The following is a 19,854-nucleotide window of genomic DNA, read 5'->3' on the forward strand; positions in this document are numbered from 1 at the left end:
AGAGAGAGAGAGAGAGAGAGAGAGAGAAAAAAAGAGAGAGAAAGAGAGAGAAAGAGAGAGAAAGAGAAAAAGAGAGAAAAAGAGAGAGAAAGAGAGAAAGAGATGGAGATGCGGTGGGTCACACAATGGAAGAGTGGAGCTGTGGAGATCTTATGAGACAAACCAAGGATTCGGAAAGTATTGAGAGGACCTGAGATATGAATGAGCTCGATCAAGAAAGGAACAAATTATGACTCACGTGATTACATTACAACACATTGTCACATCCAATTAAATTGTGATGTATCTGCAGATTTTTTTTGGAATCAACTATGGGATGAAAGTGGCACCACATTTACACCCTAGATTTTAGTCCCCATCCCAAGTTGCTGTTAGTAGATTAGCTTGTTGGACTACTCTACCGGTCTAAGGTTTTAAAACACCCCCGTTTTTACAGTTTTTACTGAAATTTAAGCAGTTTGATATTTCAATGTACTCTGAAATTAAAGCAAAGAACAAATAAACAATTGCAGATAAAAAAGAAATCATGGAATCGTTTTGTTGAACAAAATTAATCTAAATTTTTGACTCATCAAAGTCGCCACTTTTTACAGATATAACAGCCGAACATACTCGTGGCATTCTTTCGACAATGGAAATCAAATATTGTTCGGAAAGTTCTTCCCAACACTGTTGCAGAAGTTCCCACAAATGTGTTGCCCTTGTAGGTTGTTTTGCTTTCACCCTTCTGTCCAGTTCATCCCAAACCAGCTCAATGGGGTGTAAGTCTGGAGACTGTGCTGGCCATTCCATGATTTGAAGCCCACCGCCTTGTTCTTTTCTTCTATGGTAGATCTGACACAGCCTGGAGGTATGTTTTGGGTCGTTATCTTGCTGTAGGATGAACCCCTGACCAACTATGCGTAGACCAGAGGGTATTGCATGCAGTGCTGGATTAACCATGAGGCAGACAAGGCATGTTCCTTAGGGCCAGCCAAAAATTATTTTCACATTAAATATTTGTCTTTTTTTGTATTAAATATTTTGTGATTGAATCAGTTCATCTTTTGTCTGGGGTCCATTTCCATGAGCCCGAGATCGAATTTAAAATTTTCAGGCCATTCTCTAAAATTTCAAAATGTGCCTTAGGGCCAGCCGAGGCTTAATCTGGCACTGATTGCACGGCGCTGCAAAATGCTGTGGTCGTCCTTTTGGTTCAAGGTGCCAGTCACTCTGTGCAAGTCGCCGACTCTGGATTCAGCAAAAGAGCCCCAGATCATCACGCTTCCTCCTCCATGTTTGACAGTTGGTGTCACACACTGAAGAACCATCCTTTCACCGAATCGACGGCGTAGAAAAACCCTGTGTGATGAACCGAAGATTTCAAATTTTGATTCATCGGTCCATAAGACCTTTTTCCAGTTTTCAGTAGTCCACTGGTGGTGCTTCATGTCGCAGGCAAGACTCTTTCTTATTTTGCCATCTTAGCAATGGCTTTCTTATTGCAACTCGACCTGTCAAACCTGCAGCTCGAAGTCTTCTCTTCACAGTTGAAACTGAGACTTCCTTACTTCGACCAGTGTTAACCTGTGCTTTAAGCTGCTGTCCTGTAAGCCGCCTATCACGTAATCTGTTTACTCTCAGAAACTTGTCTTCTGATTATGTTGTGGCTTTGGGTCTGCCAGACCTCTTCCTGTCAGAGTTTCCTCCAGTTTCCAAGTGCCTTTTGATAGTGCAGGAAACTGTACTCACTGACACCTTGGCTTACTTTGCAATTTCTCGAAAGGAAAGACCTACACTTTTAAGGGTTATTATGGTCTGTCTGTCTTCCTTTGTTAATTGTCTTTTTCTCACCATTATGGTGGCAATGTACTACTTCCTGCAGTGCAATATTGTCCAAATAATGCTTCAGAGGGTGTAGCAAAACAGTCTGTTCCAACACTGCTTTTATACAGACAGGGGGTTTGTAACTAATCGACAAAAGTTGAGACACCGGTAGGAATTGTTTGCATCAACTTCCAAGGCTTCCATTTACTTCCATAATTTACTTCCATTGCTGCAGAACAGCTGCAGTTGCTAACCCATTACTTGTTCCCTGAAAAGGGCCTTTTTTTAACAACTCTGAAATTTACATTATTTTTCAGCTCTTGGTAACCTAAACTTTTTTAACCTCTGACAGTTTACCGCTTAGCTTTGTACCATTTCAGGTTATTCACTTGACTTGAACTGCTTAAATTTCAGTAAAAACTGAAAATGGGGGTGTTCTAAAACTTTTGACTGGTGGAATATATATGTGCAGGTCGGACACGTCACCTTAAAATGGTGCAGAGATTCTACAATGGTGAAAAGAACAATAGCATAATCAACCGAGGATTATATCTTGCAACAATAACTCAGAGGTCCAAGGTTTCAACCAAACAGTGGCCTGAAAGTGTGACTACGGTGGGCACATTTGGCAAGCCTTGACATTGCCCTTGGGAAGAGGAATGGTGTATGGATGAGGAGAGGAGTGGGTGGATTGTCTGGGGTGTGAGTGTCGGGATGAGCAGAATTAAAGGGAAGGGGAGTTAAGGAATACAAGGTTGGGGGAGGAAAGGCAGATGGAAAACGGGTCTTCAAGAGACACCTGAGGAAGATGTCTGCAAAAGGTGGTGAGATATACTGCATATAGATTCAGCTGGATTTGTTCAGACAACTTACACGATGTCAGTCCTGTTTTTGTCAAACTTACAAGGGGAATACACTCATTACACATTATGATATGGGCTGGCATGATGGCCAAGACGAGAGGTACGCACACGCACCTCGAAGCCGTCTCACCTGGGTTTGAATCCCGACCCAGCTATAAACTGCCATCCTGGTGTTTCACAGGCAGAACGTGATTCGATAATGTGTGTGCCGTCCCTTGGATGGGACGTTAAATGGGATTGCGGTCTGCCAGAATTACTCAGTGGACGTTAAAGATCCCATGGTGTCCTTTGCTAAGAGTAAGCGAGTAAGGATTGGTCAACATGTTCCATAGAGGGGGCATTGCCTTGGGGCCGAGGGCACCATGATGCCTGTTTGGAGGAACCCCTGGGCCATGATTCTGGAATCCCTGCAGAGGACAGCCCCTATGGCCCAAACAATTTAAGTCTCATTCCTCCCTCCAAGGCTTCAGGATGGCTGTTCAGCACCTCCTCGAGTCATCACCCATTCAAACCCAGGATCTCTCCACCCCTCAATGACTCATCCCACACCCAGCCCTTTCTTTCCAGGTTATTGTTTTTCTCCCCTCCCTCACCAACCTCTATTTTTTTTTCAATTCTTGTTGCATTGCCATTTCATCACCAATTTCTTCATCTTTTGTCAGCCCCCTTTTTCATATGATTGAGTTTGGTACATTGGTACACTGAATGGATCAGGACACAACAGGACTGAGAGAGGTGGTGGGGGGGGGCAACATCAACAGCAGAGTTTAGGTCTAAGATAGAGGAAGACTTGGACAACCAGTGGGTGTGGGGATGAATGAGGGGCAGGAGAGGCTTCATGAGGTGGACAAAATGGATACAGAGGGAAACTCCAAGGAGGGAAACTGGAAATTTGGAAGGAGGAGGGGTTGGGCAGGAGGGATTATCGAGGGTAGAAAAGATCATGGTTTTGGATTGGGATGATAGGAGATGGTGGTGAACAGCTGTCTTGAAAACCTGGAGGGAAGAATGGGATTGAAGAGCATATGGAAGTTGGTGTCACAGGTTGGAAAAAAAGAGGAAAGAATGAGTGGAGGTGAGCAGCGATCCTGTATTTGGGTCGTTTCAGTGAAAGGGGTTGATGGTGGACTGTGTGTGCCCTGCAGAAACCTGGCCTTGGTTTCCATGGCGTCAACCTGAGCCAGATGTAAGGCAGGGGAGCAAGCCCAGAGGGGAGGGCAGCGCTCTATCAAGTTGTGGATGAAGGCCTTGTCGGTGCATCCATGTATAGGAGTTAAGGTGTGCCAAGGAAGGGCTTTGCACAACGAAGGATGCCTTGTCCACTGCTGCCTTTGGAGGCCAACTTTGAAATGTGGTTTACTCAAGAACATTATGGCTGATGGTGACACCCAGGAGTTTCAATGACTGAACTTTCTCAAGAGGATTGTTGAGAAAGTAGATGGGGGGAGGGGAGGGGGTTGCCAGATTGTACTTTCGGAGAGAGATCGTGAGAGTGTGAGATTTTACAGGCATGAAATACAAGGTCCACATGTTTGATGAGCCTCCACCCTTTGACAGGTTTTGTTTTTAACCCTGATGGGTGGCCATATCCAAACACCCTCCTCACCAGGAAATCGGAAACCTGGTGGGGGAGATGGTTTAGTCGCTGACAACCCGACCATGAAACAGATCAGTACAGGTTTACATGGTACCTGCAGCAACTCACAGATGTGATCTGGCCTGACCTGACAATTTATTTTAACAATAAAATTATCTTGGAAAGCTCAAAACATGCAGATTAAAAACTCACTCTTCAAAACGACAGGTATCTAATTAGTCAAAGTACATTCCAAATGATGCAATTGTTTACGTGAACAAATCACATGAACGTATGAAGTTTTCTTATTTTAATTCCAGGATCGAGGCTCAAGGAAGAGTGAATGGAGGGTATAAACTGACATGGGGCGGTGAGTCAATGCTATGATGCAGTAAGTAAGGGAATGAACGAATAGGAAAAGAGGAGACAGAGAGAGAGAGAGAGAGAGAGAGAGAGAGAGAGAGAGAGAGAGAGAGAGAGAGAGAGAGAGAGAGAGAGAGAGAGAGAGAGAGAGAGAGAGAGACACAGAGACACAGAGACACAGAGAGAGAGAGAGAGAGAGAGAGAGAGAGAGAGAGAGAGAGAGAGAGAGAGAGAGAGAGAGAGAGAGAGAGAGAGAGAGAGAGAGAGGACGAGAGAGAGAGAGAGATAGAGATAGAGATAGAGATAGAGATAGAGATAGAGATAGAGATAGAGATAGAGATAGAGATAGAGATAGAGATAGAGATAGAGATAGAGATAGAGATAGAGATAGAGATAGAGATAGAGATAGAGATAGAGATAGAGATAGAGATAGAGATAGAGATAGAGATAGAGATAGAGATAGAGATAGAGATAGAGATAGAGATAGAGATAGAGATAGAGATAGAGATAGAGATAGAGATAGAGATAGAGATAGAGATAGAGATAGAGATAGAGATAGAGATAGAGATAGAGATAGAGAGAGAGAGAGAGAGAGAGAGAGAGAGAGAGAGAGAGAGAGAGAGAGAGAGAGAGAGAGAGAGAGAGAGAGAGAGAGAGAGAGAGAGAGAGAGAGAGAGAGAGAGAGAGAGAGAGAGAGAGAGAGAGAGAGAGAGAGAGAGAGAGAGAGAGAGAGAGACACACAACTGGCAAATAAGAGGATTGGGTTAGGCAGGGACAATGGTGGGTATTCTAGATCATGGGTAGGGATTGGGGGGATGGTAGTGCACCACCTGCTTGAAGCCCTGGAGAGAAGAGTGGGGTCCACTGGAAAACAGATCCACAGAAGGGAGAAATCTTGTTTCATTCTATGCAAAAGTTAAATCCGACAATATTACAGGAATCATTGCAAATCAATTATTTTATTCTTTATCCTGGAGATTTCCACTCGTGCTGGTGACAAGATCAATGGAGATTGGAGAGGGTACCTGGAAGTAAGATTAATGGAGAAGGTGACTACATAAAGACTGGAAAATAGAAATATATGTAATATTTAATTCAAAACGATGTTCGCACCCACAGGTCCTGATAAATCACTAAACTGGACTTTGGTGACCTCTAACAGGTGCTCCCGCGAATGTCCAGCAGCTGAACAGAGCGTTGGTCTTGAACAAGCTCACTGTCATCGCCCTGATTCTGATTCTCCTCTCCGTCCTCATCTCCACTGCATTTTAAGGATGTGTCCGAGGCCTGAGATGAATGAACCAATGTGCTTCTACGTGATCCAAGCCTCCGCCGTCCAGCCACCACATTCACAAGGCCTGCAGATACCACCTTGGACAAAAGAGATGGAAGGAAGGGCAGCAGTGTGTGTGTGTGTGTGTGTGTGTGTGTGTGTGTGTGTGTGTGTGTGTGTGTGTGTGTGTGTGTGTGTGTGTGTGTGTGTGTGTGTGGTGGTCCTTTGTCAGCTTAGCTGCCGGGGTAGCTATCATTTCTTGAAGCGCGACTGTGTTGCTGATGTAGTGCTCCTCTCCCAGTACACACAGTGGAACTGGTACTCATTTCGCCGACCTCAGAAGGATGACAGGCTGAGTCAACCCCCTGGTGTATTAATTCAGCAGCCGAGGGGACTTGAACTCAGGACCCTCGGATCCCAAGCCGCCACCCTAACCACTGAGCCAACACCAGGCACTGAGAAACGGTCATGCTGACGTTTTAAATTTTCAATGCGTCAAAATAAAAAAAAACAGGAAAACATGACAATTCTGAAACATAACCTTAAATTAAAAAGATATATCGAGGCATTACCCCTGGGCACTCATCTGGTATAATAATGATACTGAGGAAGAAGTCAACATGGGACAGAATCAGCAAAATGTACCAATAAACCAATATTGTGGCCGTGATTGGTTTTATATTTTATACCATATTTAATATGTTTTTAAATCGCATGAACCAATTTTGGTATATCACGGGTGATTCAGGTTGTGGTCAAGTTTCATCGAAATCGTATGTATAGATTCAGAGAAGTTGCAAGTGTTTACGGACGGACGGACGCACACACAACGCACCATCCCACAAGGTCCCCAGAACTCCGTTCCAGATGAGCCAAAAGGCGAGGTATATTTATTTAATTAGTTCCCTGCTTACTCAAAAAATTAATTTTGTTCACTCAGAGACATCGAAAGAGTTGAAAGATGATTTTCCATCAATTCAATCTGGCAAACCTTATTTCTGGTATTGAGCAAAATTATGACGTCATTTTGAGGTTTGCTCCCTTCCAGGTTTCCGTCTCCAATGGAGACACAAAACGAATTTTGTATTGGACCCAGGTCAAAAGTTAATACTATGCACATTTACCATATAATCCACAATTTAATCAATTGCACAACAGAATAATTATAATGGAGAATGTTTTCCAAAGCGAGATTATGTTAAAAAAATTAATTATTTTCTCTACTGAAGCGACGCGGGGTGTTCTCATTGACCCTCATTTTCGGGATTTTTTGATGTTATCGCTTCTCGGCCTCTCAAGGCTAAGATCAAGTGTAGTATCTGTTCTTATTGGTTTAATAACCAATATGTCTCACATCGTGGGACTTATCTATTAAACATATTTTTGTTTGGAGGTGTCAGATTACGAGCTTGCTCTGTCTGTTCCACGCATTGTCCTGGTATTGCATTATCTCCAGGATCAGTGCACCTGTTATAGAAACAAAGAAAAGAACGAACAGGTTTTGTTTAAAATTGAATCAAAAAGCTTTATCAGGAAAAACAACCATCCTGACCTCATTCTCAATTTTTCATGTTTCAGTGGACGTTTCAGATCCCATGGTGTCCTTCGCTAAGAATAAGCGAGCTTTCGCCAGCACCCTGAGCCAATTGCAAATTCCTGCCCTCATTGCCTAATCCAGTATTTCATTTAATCATATTGTTTTACCAATTGTTCTAATTTTCATCACAAGTTCGTTTCCTGTATTTATCCGAAACGTCATTTCCTGCATTAGCTTATCCCTCTTATAACTCATGAAGCTTTGAAATGGAAATAGCCCCAAAAGTAAAAGGATAAAACTTAATATGCAAACTTCATAATACTAGTACGTGCGTGGCCGTGCGTGCAAAAAAAAATAAATCTTTCAAACCGCGAGCCAGAAACAACAACCACACAGGCCGTTCCTTCGCTCTCGCGTGCCCGTACGTGCGTGGCCATGGGTGAAAAAAAAAAACTTTCAAACCGCGAACCAGAAGCAACAACCACACAGGTCGTTCCTTTGCTCTTGTACGCTCGTACATGCGTGGCCGTACGTGCAAAAAAAACAACTTTCAAACCACATGCCAGAAACAACAACCACATAGGCTGTTCCATCGCTCTCGCGTGGCCAGACGTGCAATAATTTTTTTTTTCAAACAACTACACAGGCCATTCCTCCGCTCTCTTAAACGACGACTGGATTGGGGCATTGTGTTTATCTATAAATGTGCATAAGAAATCGATAAATTATTATAATACAGTGTCATCACTATCCGGAAGTCCGTACGCTGTAACCTGTCATGGGGAACGCGGCTGGGGATCTCTTCTCCAACGGCCACGCCTACGCAGCACCGTGTCCTGTCATTGGTTTGGTAAATAAATGGCCATAACTTGAGAACCACTTGTCCGATAAATATCAAACCTTGAAAAAGCACATACTCAGGTCCCCAACAATATAGCTGGCAAGTTTCAATGAGATCGGTCCAGTGGTTGTCGAGAAACAGCGGTCACAGACAGTGTAACCACTCCTCATTTTCATACATGCCAAGGTGAGCCAATGAAAAAAGCCAAGAATTCACAAGGTTTCGGAAAAGCGATGATAATAGAAAACCGATACGCCAAGAAAACCTATCCAAAACCAAGACGCCAAGGTGAACAACGAATAGCCAAGATCTTGTGAAAAAAGCCAAGGAATGGTCACACTGGTCACAGACACACACACACACACACACACACACACACACACACACACACACACACACACACACACACACACACACACACACACACACACACACACACACACACACACACACACATTGCTGGAATTATAGATAGACTAGTGCATGCCCGTAGGTGCGGGCCTGCACTTGCACACAAACAACCAAAAAAACTTTCAAACCGCGTGCCAGAAACAACAAACACACAGGCCATTCCTTCGCTCTCGCGTGCCCGTACGTGCGTGGCTGTACGTGCAAAAAAAAAAAAACTTTCAAACCGCGAGCCAGAAACAACAACCACAAAGGCCGTGACTTCGCTCTCGCGTTCTCGCGTCAACCACACTGCCACACACAGAGTTAATTAAAATCAAGTTTACCTCCCCGTCTTTGCTTGCCATGACATTCACTGCCATGTAACCGGCACGGCCCGTGACGTCATCATCGGCCAGTCGCCGTTCCTTCGCTCTCGTAAACAACGACTGGATTGGGGCATTGTGTTTATCTATAAATGCGCATAGGAAATCGATAAATTATTAGAATACAGGAAGTCAATTAAATTTTTGTCTCCTACTTGCTTATTTTCAATCGTAAGTTATCGCGTGTTTAAAATTTACTTCCCGGTTAGGAGCATACCGATTCACTCTGATGTTACCGAAATTTATACACCATCTAATATGAAAACGATCATAACTTGGGGCATTGTATTTATCTATAAATGCACATAAGAAATCGAGAAATTATGAGAATACACGGTCATCATTATCCGGAAGTCCGTACGTTGTAACCCGTAATGGGGAATGCGGCTGAGGTTCTCTTCCCCTATTGGCCATGCCTACGCAGCAACGGGTCCTGTCATTGGTTGGTAAATAAATGGCCGTAACTTGGGAACCACTTGTCCGATTAATATTGTTACGGATCCGGGGTGGTGGGATTCTCACCCGACTCTTGGCGCCACCCTCACCACCGCCGTCTCCGGGGTTTATAACGCCGGCCAGCTCGGCACAGGTCTCGGGTCACGCGTCTTCAATCGCGATACCAACGTAATCCTGGACCTTACCAGTTGGGAAAATAGACCCCGGTTACAGACTGGTTTTGTCAAATGCGGAGCGTTTTCTGCCAGTCTGTAACCATTTTGGTTTTATATATCAACTGAACGGATCGCTCCTCGATGCGACACGAATTAATCCATAGAGGCAACTTCATACGAGTCAACCAGATTTATTGGGGAACATTGGGGAACACAGCACAAGCAAAACATTCACGACAATGTTTTAATTAATCTATAACCCGATCTTAACAAGGGAACTACGGATTACGGGTTTTGAGGGGGTCCCTTCTAAGATATGCCTTATACAACACGTGCAGACAAAGACAGACAGACAGACAGCATGCATGCAAGACAGAGTACTTGGGGATGTTTCATGGACGAGAGGAAATGGAGGCTTCGTACTCTTGCTCCCGGCAGCGCCCGCGCACGCAGCCTCGGCACGTTCAAACCCCATGAGGTCGACTGCAACAGACCGTCAGATCGATGATGGGTTTCAGCTGATTTCTCTCAAGGTCCAGCATACAAGTCCAGGCCTGGCCTGTTCACCAGTCAAGGCCAAATCGGGGTGCCGGGCTCCAGCAGACTGGGTCCATGGGATTCCAAAACGTCGTCGAGCCGTGAGGTGAGTCGGGACAGTCGGAGGCTCCGTCGTTAGACGCAGGTTGAACGCGTCGATCACCTCCTCTCGAAGCCGACTCCAGACTCACACCGCAGCCAGGTCCTCTCAGTTCTTTTCCACATTTTCCTTTCCTTCTCACCTCGAAGCCCGAGGACGCTTCAAAACCGACCGTTCAACTCCGTCCTCTGTTTCTTCCTCTTCTTTTCTTCTTGGGATCTCTTCCCCATCGGCCACGCCTACGCAGCAACGTGTCTTGTCATTGGTTTGGTAAATAAATGGCAATAACATGGGAACCACTTGTCCATTTAATATCAAATCTTGAAAAGGCACATGCTCAGGTCCCCACCAATACACCTGGCAAGTTTAAATTAGATTGGACCAGTGGTTGTCGAGAAACAGCGGTCACACAGACACACACAGAGATTGCTGGAATTATAGATAGATAACTCACAATGCGTTCTCTATAACAACTAATTATTTTGTAAAAATGACGTTTCCGGGTTAAAAAACAATATTTTTTATTTAAACTCCCCACTGAAGCCACGCAGGGTGTTCTCATTGACCCTCATTTTCGGGATTGCTTGAAGTTATCGCTTCTCGGCCTCTCAAGGCTAAGATCAAGTGTAGTATCTGTTCTTATTGGTTTAATAACCAATATGTCTCACATCGTGGGACTTATCTATTAAACATATTTTTGTTTGGAGGAGTCAGATTACGAGCTTGCTCTGTCTGTTCCACGCATTGTCCTGGTATTGCATTATCTCCAGGATCAGTGCACCTCTTATTATAAACAAAGAAAAGAACGAACAGGTTTTGTTTAAAATTGAATCAAAAAGCTTTATCAGGAAAAGCAACCATCCTGACCCCATTTTCAATTAATTATCTTCCCCTGTCTCCCTCTTCACCCCACCTTCTGAATACTTCCCCCTCACATCCTCTCAAATCTTTCCCCACACCCTACACTTTCACCACCATCTCAGATCGTCCTCAATCCTAAACCACGATCCCACATACTCTTCTTCACATCACCTGCCAAATCTCTCCTCCTTCCAATTTTCCAGTTTCCATCTTGTCCATCCCACACCTGCTTTTTGTGCGTATCGTGTCCTGTTTTTGTCCATGACGTCCTGTTCCTTTCAGTGCACTCGGTGTTCCATGAGCCTCGACGATGACCACAATAAAGTAACCGAATAAGTCTGCAGTCTGCATCATTGGTTCGGGGCCACAGCTGTGTCCCCCTTCCAGTGCACTGGTACTCATTTCAGCGACCCCAGAAGGATGACATGCTGAGTCAACCTCATTTGGGGTTAATTCAATGGCAAACAGGGCTCCAACTCAGGACCTCAAAGACCCCAAGCCAGCCACCCTAACCACTAATCCAATACCAGGCAGTCCAGAGTGAAGGATATCTGTCTTTTCTCTCCCTCTCTCTCTCTCTCTCTGGACCTTTAATTTTCCCATGTGACCCTTAATTGAGATCAAACATGAGAGGAGGTTGGCTTTAAATGTTGGGGGGAGGGGTGGGATCTCGGGGGGGGGGGTGGTATTTTGTGACAAATTGCAATTTCTACTTTTAGGAAATTGTGTTTTCTCTCTGGAATTTAAATTCGGTGTTCAAAAGTTGGAGGTGAAGTGACTGATCAGAGCTTTTCATTACAACCACAACACATGTTTGAATACTTTCAACTCCTTGTACAAACTCGTTGCTTCCCTTGACTGACATTTTGGTCCTTCCCACTGTCATGGCGTGTGAAGGTGGCAATTTTAAAGGACATGAGGAACTGCCAAGAATTGATTGGTAAAGAGAAGGTGAACAAATGATTGTGATATTTCAGGAGAAAGCTCGTGTGGGACAATAAGCTCGAATTGGAGTTTTCAAGCGGATTGTTCATACACGTTTACACTGAGATTTATCTATTAACTCACCATTGTCATTAAGGAGTTAAATTCTGAGGATGCTCTGTCTGCTGAATGTGTTGCTCATGGACTGGCAGGAGAGCCAAGAGGTATACACACTGGTCTCCCAGCCGTCGAGCCTGCGTTTGAATGATGACCCAGATACAAACTGCCATTCTGGTGCTTCACATGAAGGGCGAGGCATCAATGTGTGCACCGTTCATCGGAAGGGGGTGAAGAGGGAGGACCTGTCTGCCAGGACTGGTCATTGGTCGACATTAAAGATCCTTGGGAGTCTTTCATGAGGAGGGGGTGAGTTATCTCCATCACCCTCAACAAATTGCTGCCTCATTCCGTGGAGCATCCTTTGCATCGGAGTAGCAAACCTTCCAGGATTGCTTGTCGACTCGACGTGATATGCCCCAGAGCTCCACCATGAACATGGGCTCGAACTAATGATTATTTTCTTATTTACGAATGAATACAACAAGTCGCTTCACTGACGGGAAAGAGAGAAAGAGAGGATGTGCGGAGTGAAGGGAGGGAGAGGAGGGGGGGGGATTCCAGCAGATGTGACGTCCAGCTGAACGTACATCCGAGGGATGACACACACATTGATGAATCACCCTGCCTGTGATGACAGTTTATCGCCGAGTTGGGATTCAAACCCAGGCGACACAGCTTCGAGTGAGCATGCATCCTTCTCGGCTATGCTGCCGTGACCTGGCGATTCATTGCTTTATAAAACTGAAAGGATCCGAGCAGCAGTTTGACTCCTAAAAAAAAAGAAATAAAAAATAAAAAATATTTAATTTGGCCAATTAGCACATTCTATGATAATCTTTCCTCTCCTCGCCCTCCAGCGATTTGTGTGGTGGAGGAGGGGGGTTGGGAGGAGGGTAGAGCGAGGTGCATGGGGAAGGGGGAGGCATCATGGGGGGGGGAGTAAACATGAGGGGGTGGGGAGGAAACATGAGGGGGGGATGGGAAGGCAGTATGAGGGAAGGAAATGCAAAAGCAGTTTGAGGGGAGGAAGTGGGAAGGCAGCATACCAAGGTGATAAAACTCGCCCAAACAGCGTTTTCTTTCCAACTGCCTTGTTCGTTATAAAACCGGGCGGTGGCATTTAAAAATCAAAACCAATGTTGTCTATTTGGTAACGGCTTAACGCGTTGCAGTCCCCCCCCCCCCCCCCACGCATTCCTCCAGCCTCCTCGTGGTCCATGCTAAATGTGCACGCACACCAGCAATTTACTCAACCTTTCACTCGCACACCTGCATGGATTTCCCCACACCCACACTGCACGGATTCCTGCACACCCACACTGCACGGATTTCCACACACCCACACTGCACGGATTTCCCCACACCCACACTGCACGGATTTCCACACACCCACACTGCACGGATTTCCCCACACCCACACTGCACGGATTCCCCCACACCCACACTGCACGGATTCCCCCACACCCACACTGCACGGATTCCCCCACACCCACACTGCACGGATTCCCCCACACCCACACTGCACGGATTCCCCCACACCCACACTGCACGGATTTCCCCACACTGCACGGATTTCCCCACACCCACACTGCTTGGATTCCCTCACACCCACACTGCACGGATTTCCCCACACCCACACTGCACGGATTTCCCCACACACACACTGCACGGATTTCCCCACACTGCACGGATTCCCCACACCCACACTTTGTCAGGGAATATTATCAAAAATCTGGCAAATCTGGGAACAAATTCCTTACCAAGAAATTTCTTCACCAATGTGTTTGTGAGGGCGTCCACTAACACATTACAAAAAGTTTAAATTCAACTCCCCTCGGGGAACCCGTGACAGGGGTCAACAGGGGTCAATGACCTTTTTTAAGATCAATTTTTTCTTATATTTACATTCTGGGTCACAGTATCTGACAGGAAGCATCTAAATTATTCAAAGTAGGCTCATTTTAAAGCTAAGAACATATCTGACATGGTGATACCTAAAACAAATCAATATGTTAAAAAGTTTACACAATTTTGAGCAAAAAAAACATAATTTTTGGGGTAAAAATTAACTTTTCTGGTCTACAATTCGTCTTCTAGGTAGATACCCCTTCGTTTCGTTTTTATGAAAGTTTCCAGCAGACTGCCCAAGATATGCAGCCTTAATGTATTAAAAGTAAAACATTCTGGTATTTATAAAATTGAAATTATGAAAGGTCACTGACCTTTACTGTTTTCCCTTGTTGTCACATAAATTGTAATAACCGTTACAGGTATTTTTCTTTTGTTACCCTAATTTTTTAACCCTCGGTTTTTCCTTTGTAGGGCAGTATGGACGTAGACATTATTCATGCACCTCCGCTCAATTGCTTCATCTGTGAAGGCCCGGAGACGCCAGCTCAGAAGCTCGCACAGGCAACTCCTAAAGGCTACCCGACTCTGTTGGCGTATGCAGAAGCGGTTGGACTTGCCCTCAAGTGGTTGGAGGAGAACAATCCCTTCGACCACGATCGAGACAAGCATTTGCTTGTATCCTTCTCAACAGGATTCACGAGCACTGCAGATGACACAGTCAATGCTGAGAGAGCGGCGGAAGTAGGGAGGGAGATGCAGATAAAGCTGGACGGAAAGTCGGTGACATTGACCATGCAGGTGAAGTTCAAGGTACAGGCCCTGTCATCGCTCAGAAAGATTCCCAAGGTCAATGAGAATAAGATTCACTTAAACTCGCTCAAGTTGTTCAACCGACTGATAATTTTCGCCCAACGGCATATGACAGTCGAGACAAGCTTAAAGTATGAGCTGACTCCCTTCCCCTTGTCCTTGTTCAGCAACAAAGATCAGAAAATGAACAAGGCAGGCTTTTCCAAGACTAGCCTGAAGGAGTTCACCGATCCCCTTGACCTCACTGACCAAGCCTGCTCCAGTCTGGTGGTTGATGGCGGATGGCTTCTCTACATGGTAATGTGGGAACAAGGTCAGACTTGGAAGGAGATTGCTGACAGTTACCTGAGCTATGTGCAGTGTCTCGGCCGTCGGTCTCAGAAGATCACTGTGATCTCCGATGGCAATAACAGCTCGCCAAAAGATCACGACCACATCCGGCGTACCAAGAACTCCTGCTCTGATCTACAGATTCGACCGGATATGATATATTTGACACCAAAGGCAAAGTTCATGGAGAACACTCATAACAAGAGTGAGCTCATCCATCTCCTCTCTTCAACATTCCGGAAATGTCAGATCACCGTGGAGCAGTGTGACAATGATGATGACACTTCAATTGTGAGAGCAGCACTGGCTGCTGCTACAGATGACTCTGTTGAGGTCAGTAAAATTTTGTGTAGGTATTTTACTTACATTAACTACATTCCTTTTGATTTGTTTCTGTGTTGATAAAACAAAACAAAAAAACCTTGACATTGGCACATATAAAACTAATTAACTGAGTTAAATAAAAAAGAAGAGGCAATGTTATTTTTTTTTAATTTGACAAATCCAAATGTTGTGCTGCACTGGGCATCAGTAAACACATGATCGTCATTTTTGTAACGTCACTTGTATTTTGATGTGCCACATTGTTATGAAAGTGCATTTATCCTCAGAAAAGAAGAGTAGCATAGTTAAATAACTTTTCAATTGTTAAGTTCACCGTGTTTGCAAAATTCAAGATGCTTTGCTCATATCTTATTCTATTTTCAGGTGCGGGCGGAAGACGCGGACGTGCTGATAATGCTGGTACACCATAGCTCAAGCACCAACCATCCACTCTTCTTAACCAAATCGAAGGGCTCTTACGATGTCAGGAGGATCCGAGAAGCTCTCTCTGAAAGACAGAGGCGGTACCTGCTCTTTACTCATGCCTTCACCAGTTGTGATCCGGTTTCTGCAATCGGGGGCCACGGGAAAACGACTCTATTTGACAGGTTGTGTGCAGGGGACATTGATGAACATACGGACATCTTCCTTGACGTACGGGCTACTAAGGACGTGGTGATCAGGGCCGGTATTGCGATTTTCCAGCACATTTACCATGAACCAGGTACTACGTTGGGTGCAATTCGATACAACATGTTCTCGCGGAAGGTGGCGGCCGGGCTGATCAAACCAGAGACTCTGCCTCCAACAGAGGGTGCAGCTGCACAGCATTCTCTCCGTGCCTATCTCCAAACCCGGGACTGGATGCTGCTGCAGAGCATGTCTTTGGACCCCAGTGACTATGGATGGATGGTAGGGGTTCGTGGTTACGAGCCAGATCCAACAGTAGACCCCATGGCTCCTGAGGAGCTGCTCCGGTTCACGACTTGCAATTGTGCTGGAGATTGCAGCAACCGGCAGTGCAACTGCAAGTAGAATGGTGTCAAGTGTATCTCAGCATGCGGAAGTTGTAAAGGCATTACATGTATGAACTGTATCCCTGATGATGTAGAGTCTGGAGAAGACTCAGACATCGACTCCTGAGGTATTTGACATTGTGGAGCAGTATCGATTTAAACCCTTACACAAAAGCGGACGAACCGACGGTAAACCGATTCCGGATTCCCAGTAACGGTTATTACAATTTATGTTACAATAAGGGAAAACAGTAAAGGTCAGTGACCTTTCATAATTTCAATTTTATAAATACCAGAATGTTTTACTTTTAATACATGAATGCTGCATATCTTGGGCAGTCTGCTGGAAACTTTCAGAAAAACGAAACGAAGGGGAATCTACCTTGAAGAGGAATTGTAGACCAGAAAAGTTAATATTTACCCAAAAAATTATATTTTTTTGCTCAAAATTGTGCAAACTTTTTAACATATTGATTTGTTTTAGGTATCACCATGTCAGATATGTTCTTAGCTTTAAATGAGCCTACTTTGAATAATTTCGATGCTTCCTGTCGGATACTGTGACCCAGAATGGAAATACAAGAAAATTTTATCTTAAAAAAGGTCAGTGACCCCTGTTGACCCCTGTCACGGGTTCCCCGAGGGGAGTTGAATTTAAACTTTTTCAAATGTGTTAGTGGACGCCCTCACAAACACATTGGTGAAGAAATTTCTTGGTAAGGAATTTGTTCCCAGATTTTTGCAATATTCCCTGACTAACTGCACGGATTTCCCCACACCATGCCGCAGCATTACCTCCTCCACAGCGCCACACACCACGGGCCCAGGTTCGAGTTCAGACCGCGAACGCACGAAACCCACGCACCGCACACATGTAACTAAGAACAGACACGCACACGCCCCACAATCCCCACACGCCACACAATCCCCACAATCCCCACACGCCCCACAATCCCCACAGTCCCTACACGCCCCACAGTCCCCACACGCCCCACACGCCCCACACGCACCACACGCACCACACTCCCCACAATCCCTACACGCCCCACACGCACCACACTCCCCACAATCCCTACACGCCCCACAATTACTACACTCCCCACAATCCCTACACGCCCCACAATCCCCACACTCCCCACAATCCCTACACGCCCCACAATCCCCACACGCACCACACTCCCCACACGCACCACACTCCCCACACGCACCACAATCCCCACACGCACCACACTCCCCACAATCCCCACACGCACCACAATCCCCACAATCCCCACACGCACCACAATCCCCACACGTCCCACAATCCCCACAATAACCACACGCCCCACTAAGAGTTATTTGTTCCTATTTCCACCACTTCCACGTGTGTTGTCTCCACACCTCTTCACTTGCAGCAACAAAAAGTTCCTCTTCGCTTGAAGCAACCAAGACTATTGATATAATAGTATATTTATGTTGATATAATAAGTATACAGTATTTATATCGATATTTTGTGATGAAAGAAAATCTCCAAAACGGAAACGGAAAACCACGAATGTAATTTCCGGAAAACAAATAAACGACCCGTGTGGACTGTGCCGTCATGGATTATAAAAACAGGTTATTAAACACGAGGTTTCACTCAGTGAAGTTACATTTTCTGCACATTCCATAATCTTTGCTTCACTCAATATAATCGTCTAAAGAGTAGAAATAATTAAGTTTATTTCTTTGCTTGAATAAATACACTAAGTTATATAAATCGCTAATTTGTTAAAAATTTTCGATTTCACTCCAGATTTTGACTGATTTTTGTTCACCAGATCCGATTTTAAAATCCGATATAATATTTTGATTATATACTTTAATTCGTCCGTGAGAGTCGATGGTGTTTCCAAATCGAGGTGAAATGAAGACGAGAGAAGAACCTTCAGAGTGTCGGCTTTATTCCATTTGATTGAAGCCGCTTCTACGGGCACATCAGGGGACACAGGCGCAGCAAGGAGTACATAAGCAGTAAGGTATACACGTGCAACTAATCACCGCAAAATAAATCAGTATAAGCCCGGAGTCCGATATACTCTCAATTCTCACCATTCAACGAGCACCAAGTGAACCGCCGCCGTAAACGACAATGCCCCTGGGACAATCACCCCGACCGTGCCGAACCTCAGCTTTATCTCTTCCGTGCTCGAGCCGTGCAACATGTGATCACACGTCACGACCTTCAATTCACCACATTTTCCCCGTCTTTAAAATGTAACTAGAGGCCCAACTAACGCACCATGATTACTTCAGCGCTACAGGAGTATACATTTCAAGCAACGCGAACTATCTAAACTACAGAAGCATACATGCCAAGCAGTGAGGATTATTTTGAGTTGTAGGAGCATGGTAATGAGCATCGATATATTATGTAACGAGCATATAGGAGCATGAGCATTGAGGATGCCGATAATCCCCTTTACAGATCGAGTCGGCGAGGGGGTATTATTCGTCGACCTCTCCGGGAGTAGATGGCAGTTTCACTTGAGGGAGGCTTCCGATCCTCTTGGTGAGCCTCAACTCGTGCCGGAGATGACTCCCCGATCGCTCTCGGGTGGAACGCGGCAGCTCCGTCGTCACCCTTCTCGGGTGGAGTCCCTGGGGGGGGGGGGAACACCTGGGGAGGGGATGTCAGAGGGAGGAGTGCCAGAAGGTGGTGTACCTGCGGGAGGAGTACCTGAGGGAGCCAAATGGCGAACCGACACAGTGGTCTCCCTGCCATCCGGGAGCCTGACATGAGCATACTCTGGATTAGTATCGATGAGTTCGACCTCTTCCATCATGGGTTCATACTTGCTTTGTCGTACCGGGCGTTTCATGAACACTGTTCCGGGATGGGTTTGCCAGTTGGGCACCGATTGGCCGTCAACATAACGTCGTTGGTGAGTAAACATTCGTTCGTGAGGAGTTGCATTGGTGGACGTGCAGAGCAAAGAGCGTATGGAATTCAGAGCGTCGAGAAGGGTAACCTCCCACCGCTCGGGGCCCAGTCCTCTTGATTTCAACGCCAGAGTTACGGCTTTCCAAATAACTCCATTATATCGTTCCACCTGCCCATTACCCTGTGGGTTGTAACCCGTCGTTCGACTAGTAGCTATGCCGTGCTCTAATAGGAATTGTTTTAGCCCGGCCGACATGAAACACGGCCCTCTGTCTGAATGTATGTACGAAGGTTTCCCAAACATAGCGAAGAGGTCAGACAGACATTTCACGACAGTGCCCGAGGTCATATCCGAGCACGGAAATGCGAAAGGGAACCTTGAATATTCATCAACAACAGTGAATATGTATCTGTTGTCTGTCTCGGTCGGCA

The 19,854-nt window shown here is 45.4% G+C and overlaps 1 protein-coding gene and 2 non-coding genes across 3 annotated transcripts; all 3 read left to right on the forward strand.

Annotated features, from left to right (window-relative positions):
• The first annotated feature begins 7,159 nt into the window (after positions 1-7,159).
• On the forward strand, positions 7,160-7,353 carry LOC147013461 (U2 spliceosomal RNA). Its single transcript, XR_015051442.1, has one exon. It is a non-coding gene; the product is annotated as a U2 spliceosomal RNA (small nuclear RNA).
• A 3,519-nt stretch (positions 7,354-10,872) lies between these two features.
• LOC147013462 (U2 spliceosomal RNA) lies at positions 10,873-11,066 on the forward strand. The gene has a single exon (XR_015051434.1). It is a non-coding gene; the product is annotated as a U2 spliceosomal RNA (small nuclear RNA).
• A 2,097-nt stretch (positions 11,067-13,163) lies between these two features.
• On the forward strand, positions 13,164-17,464 carry LOC147013463 (uncharacterized). The gene is made up of 2 exons (XM_085855293.1): positions 13,164-15,509; positions 15,885-17,464. Exons 1-2 carry the CDS (start codon positions 14,514-14,516, stop codon positions 16,533-16,535), a joined length of 1,647 nt encoding a protein of 548 aa, XP_085711419.1. The 5' UTR covers positions 13,164-14,513; the 3' UTR covers positions 16,536-17,464.
• Positions 17,465-19,854: the final 2,390 nt, after the last annotated feature.

Source organism: Eptatretus burgeri, chromosome 14 (genome assembly GCF_056783735.1).
Source record: "Eptatretus burgeri isolate ZD-2024b chromosome 14, Ebu_testis_v1, whole genome shotgun sequence".
In the NCBI taxonomy this organism is placed as follows: Eukaryota; Metazoa; Chordata; class Myxini; order Myxiniformes; family Myxinidae; genus Eptatretus; species Eptatretus burgeri.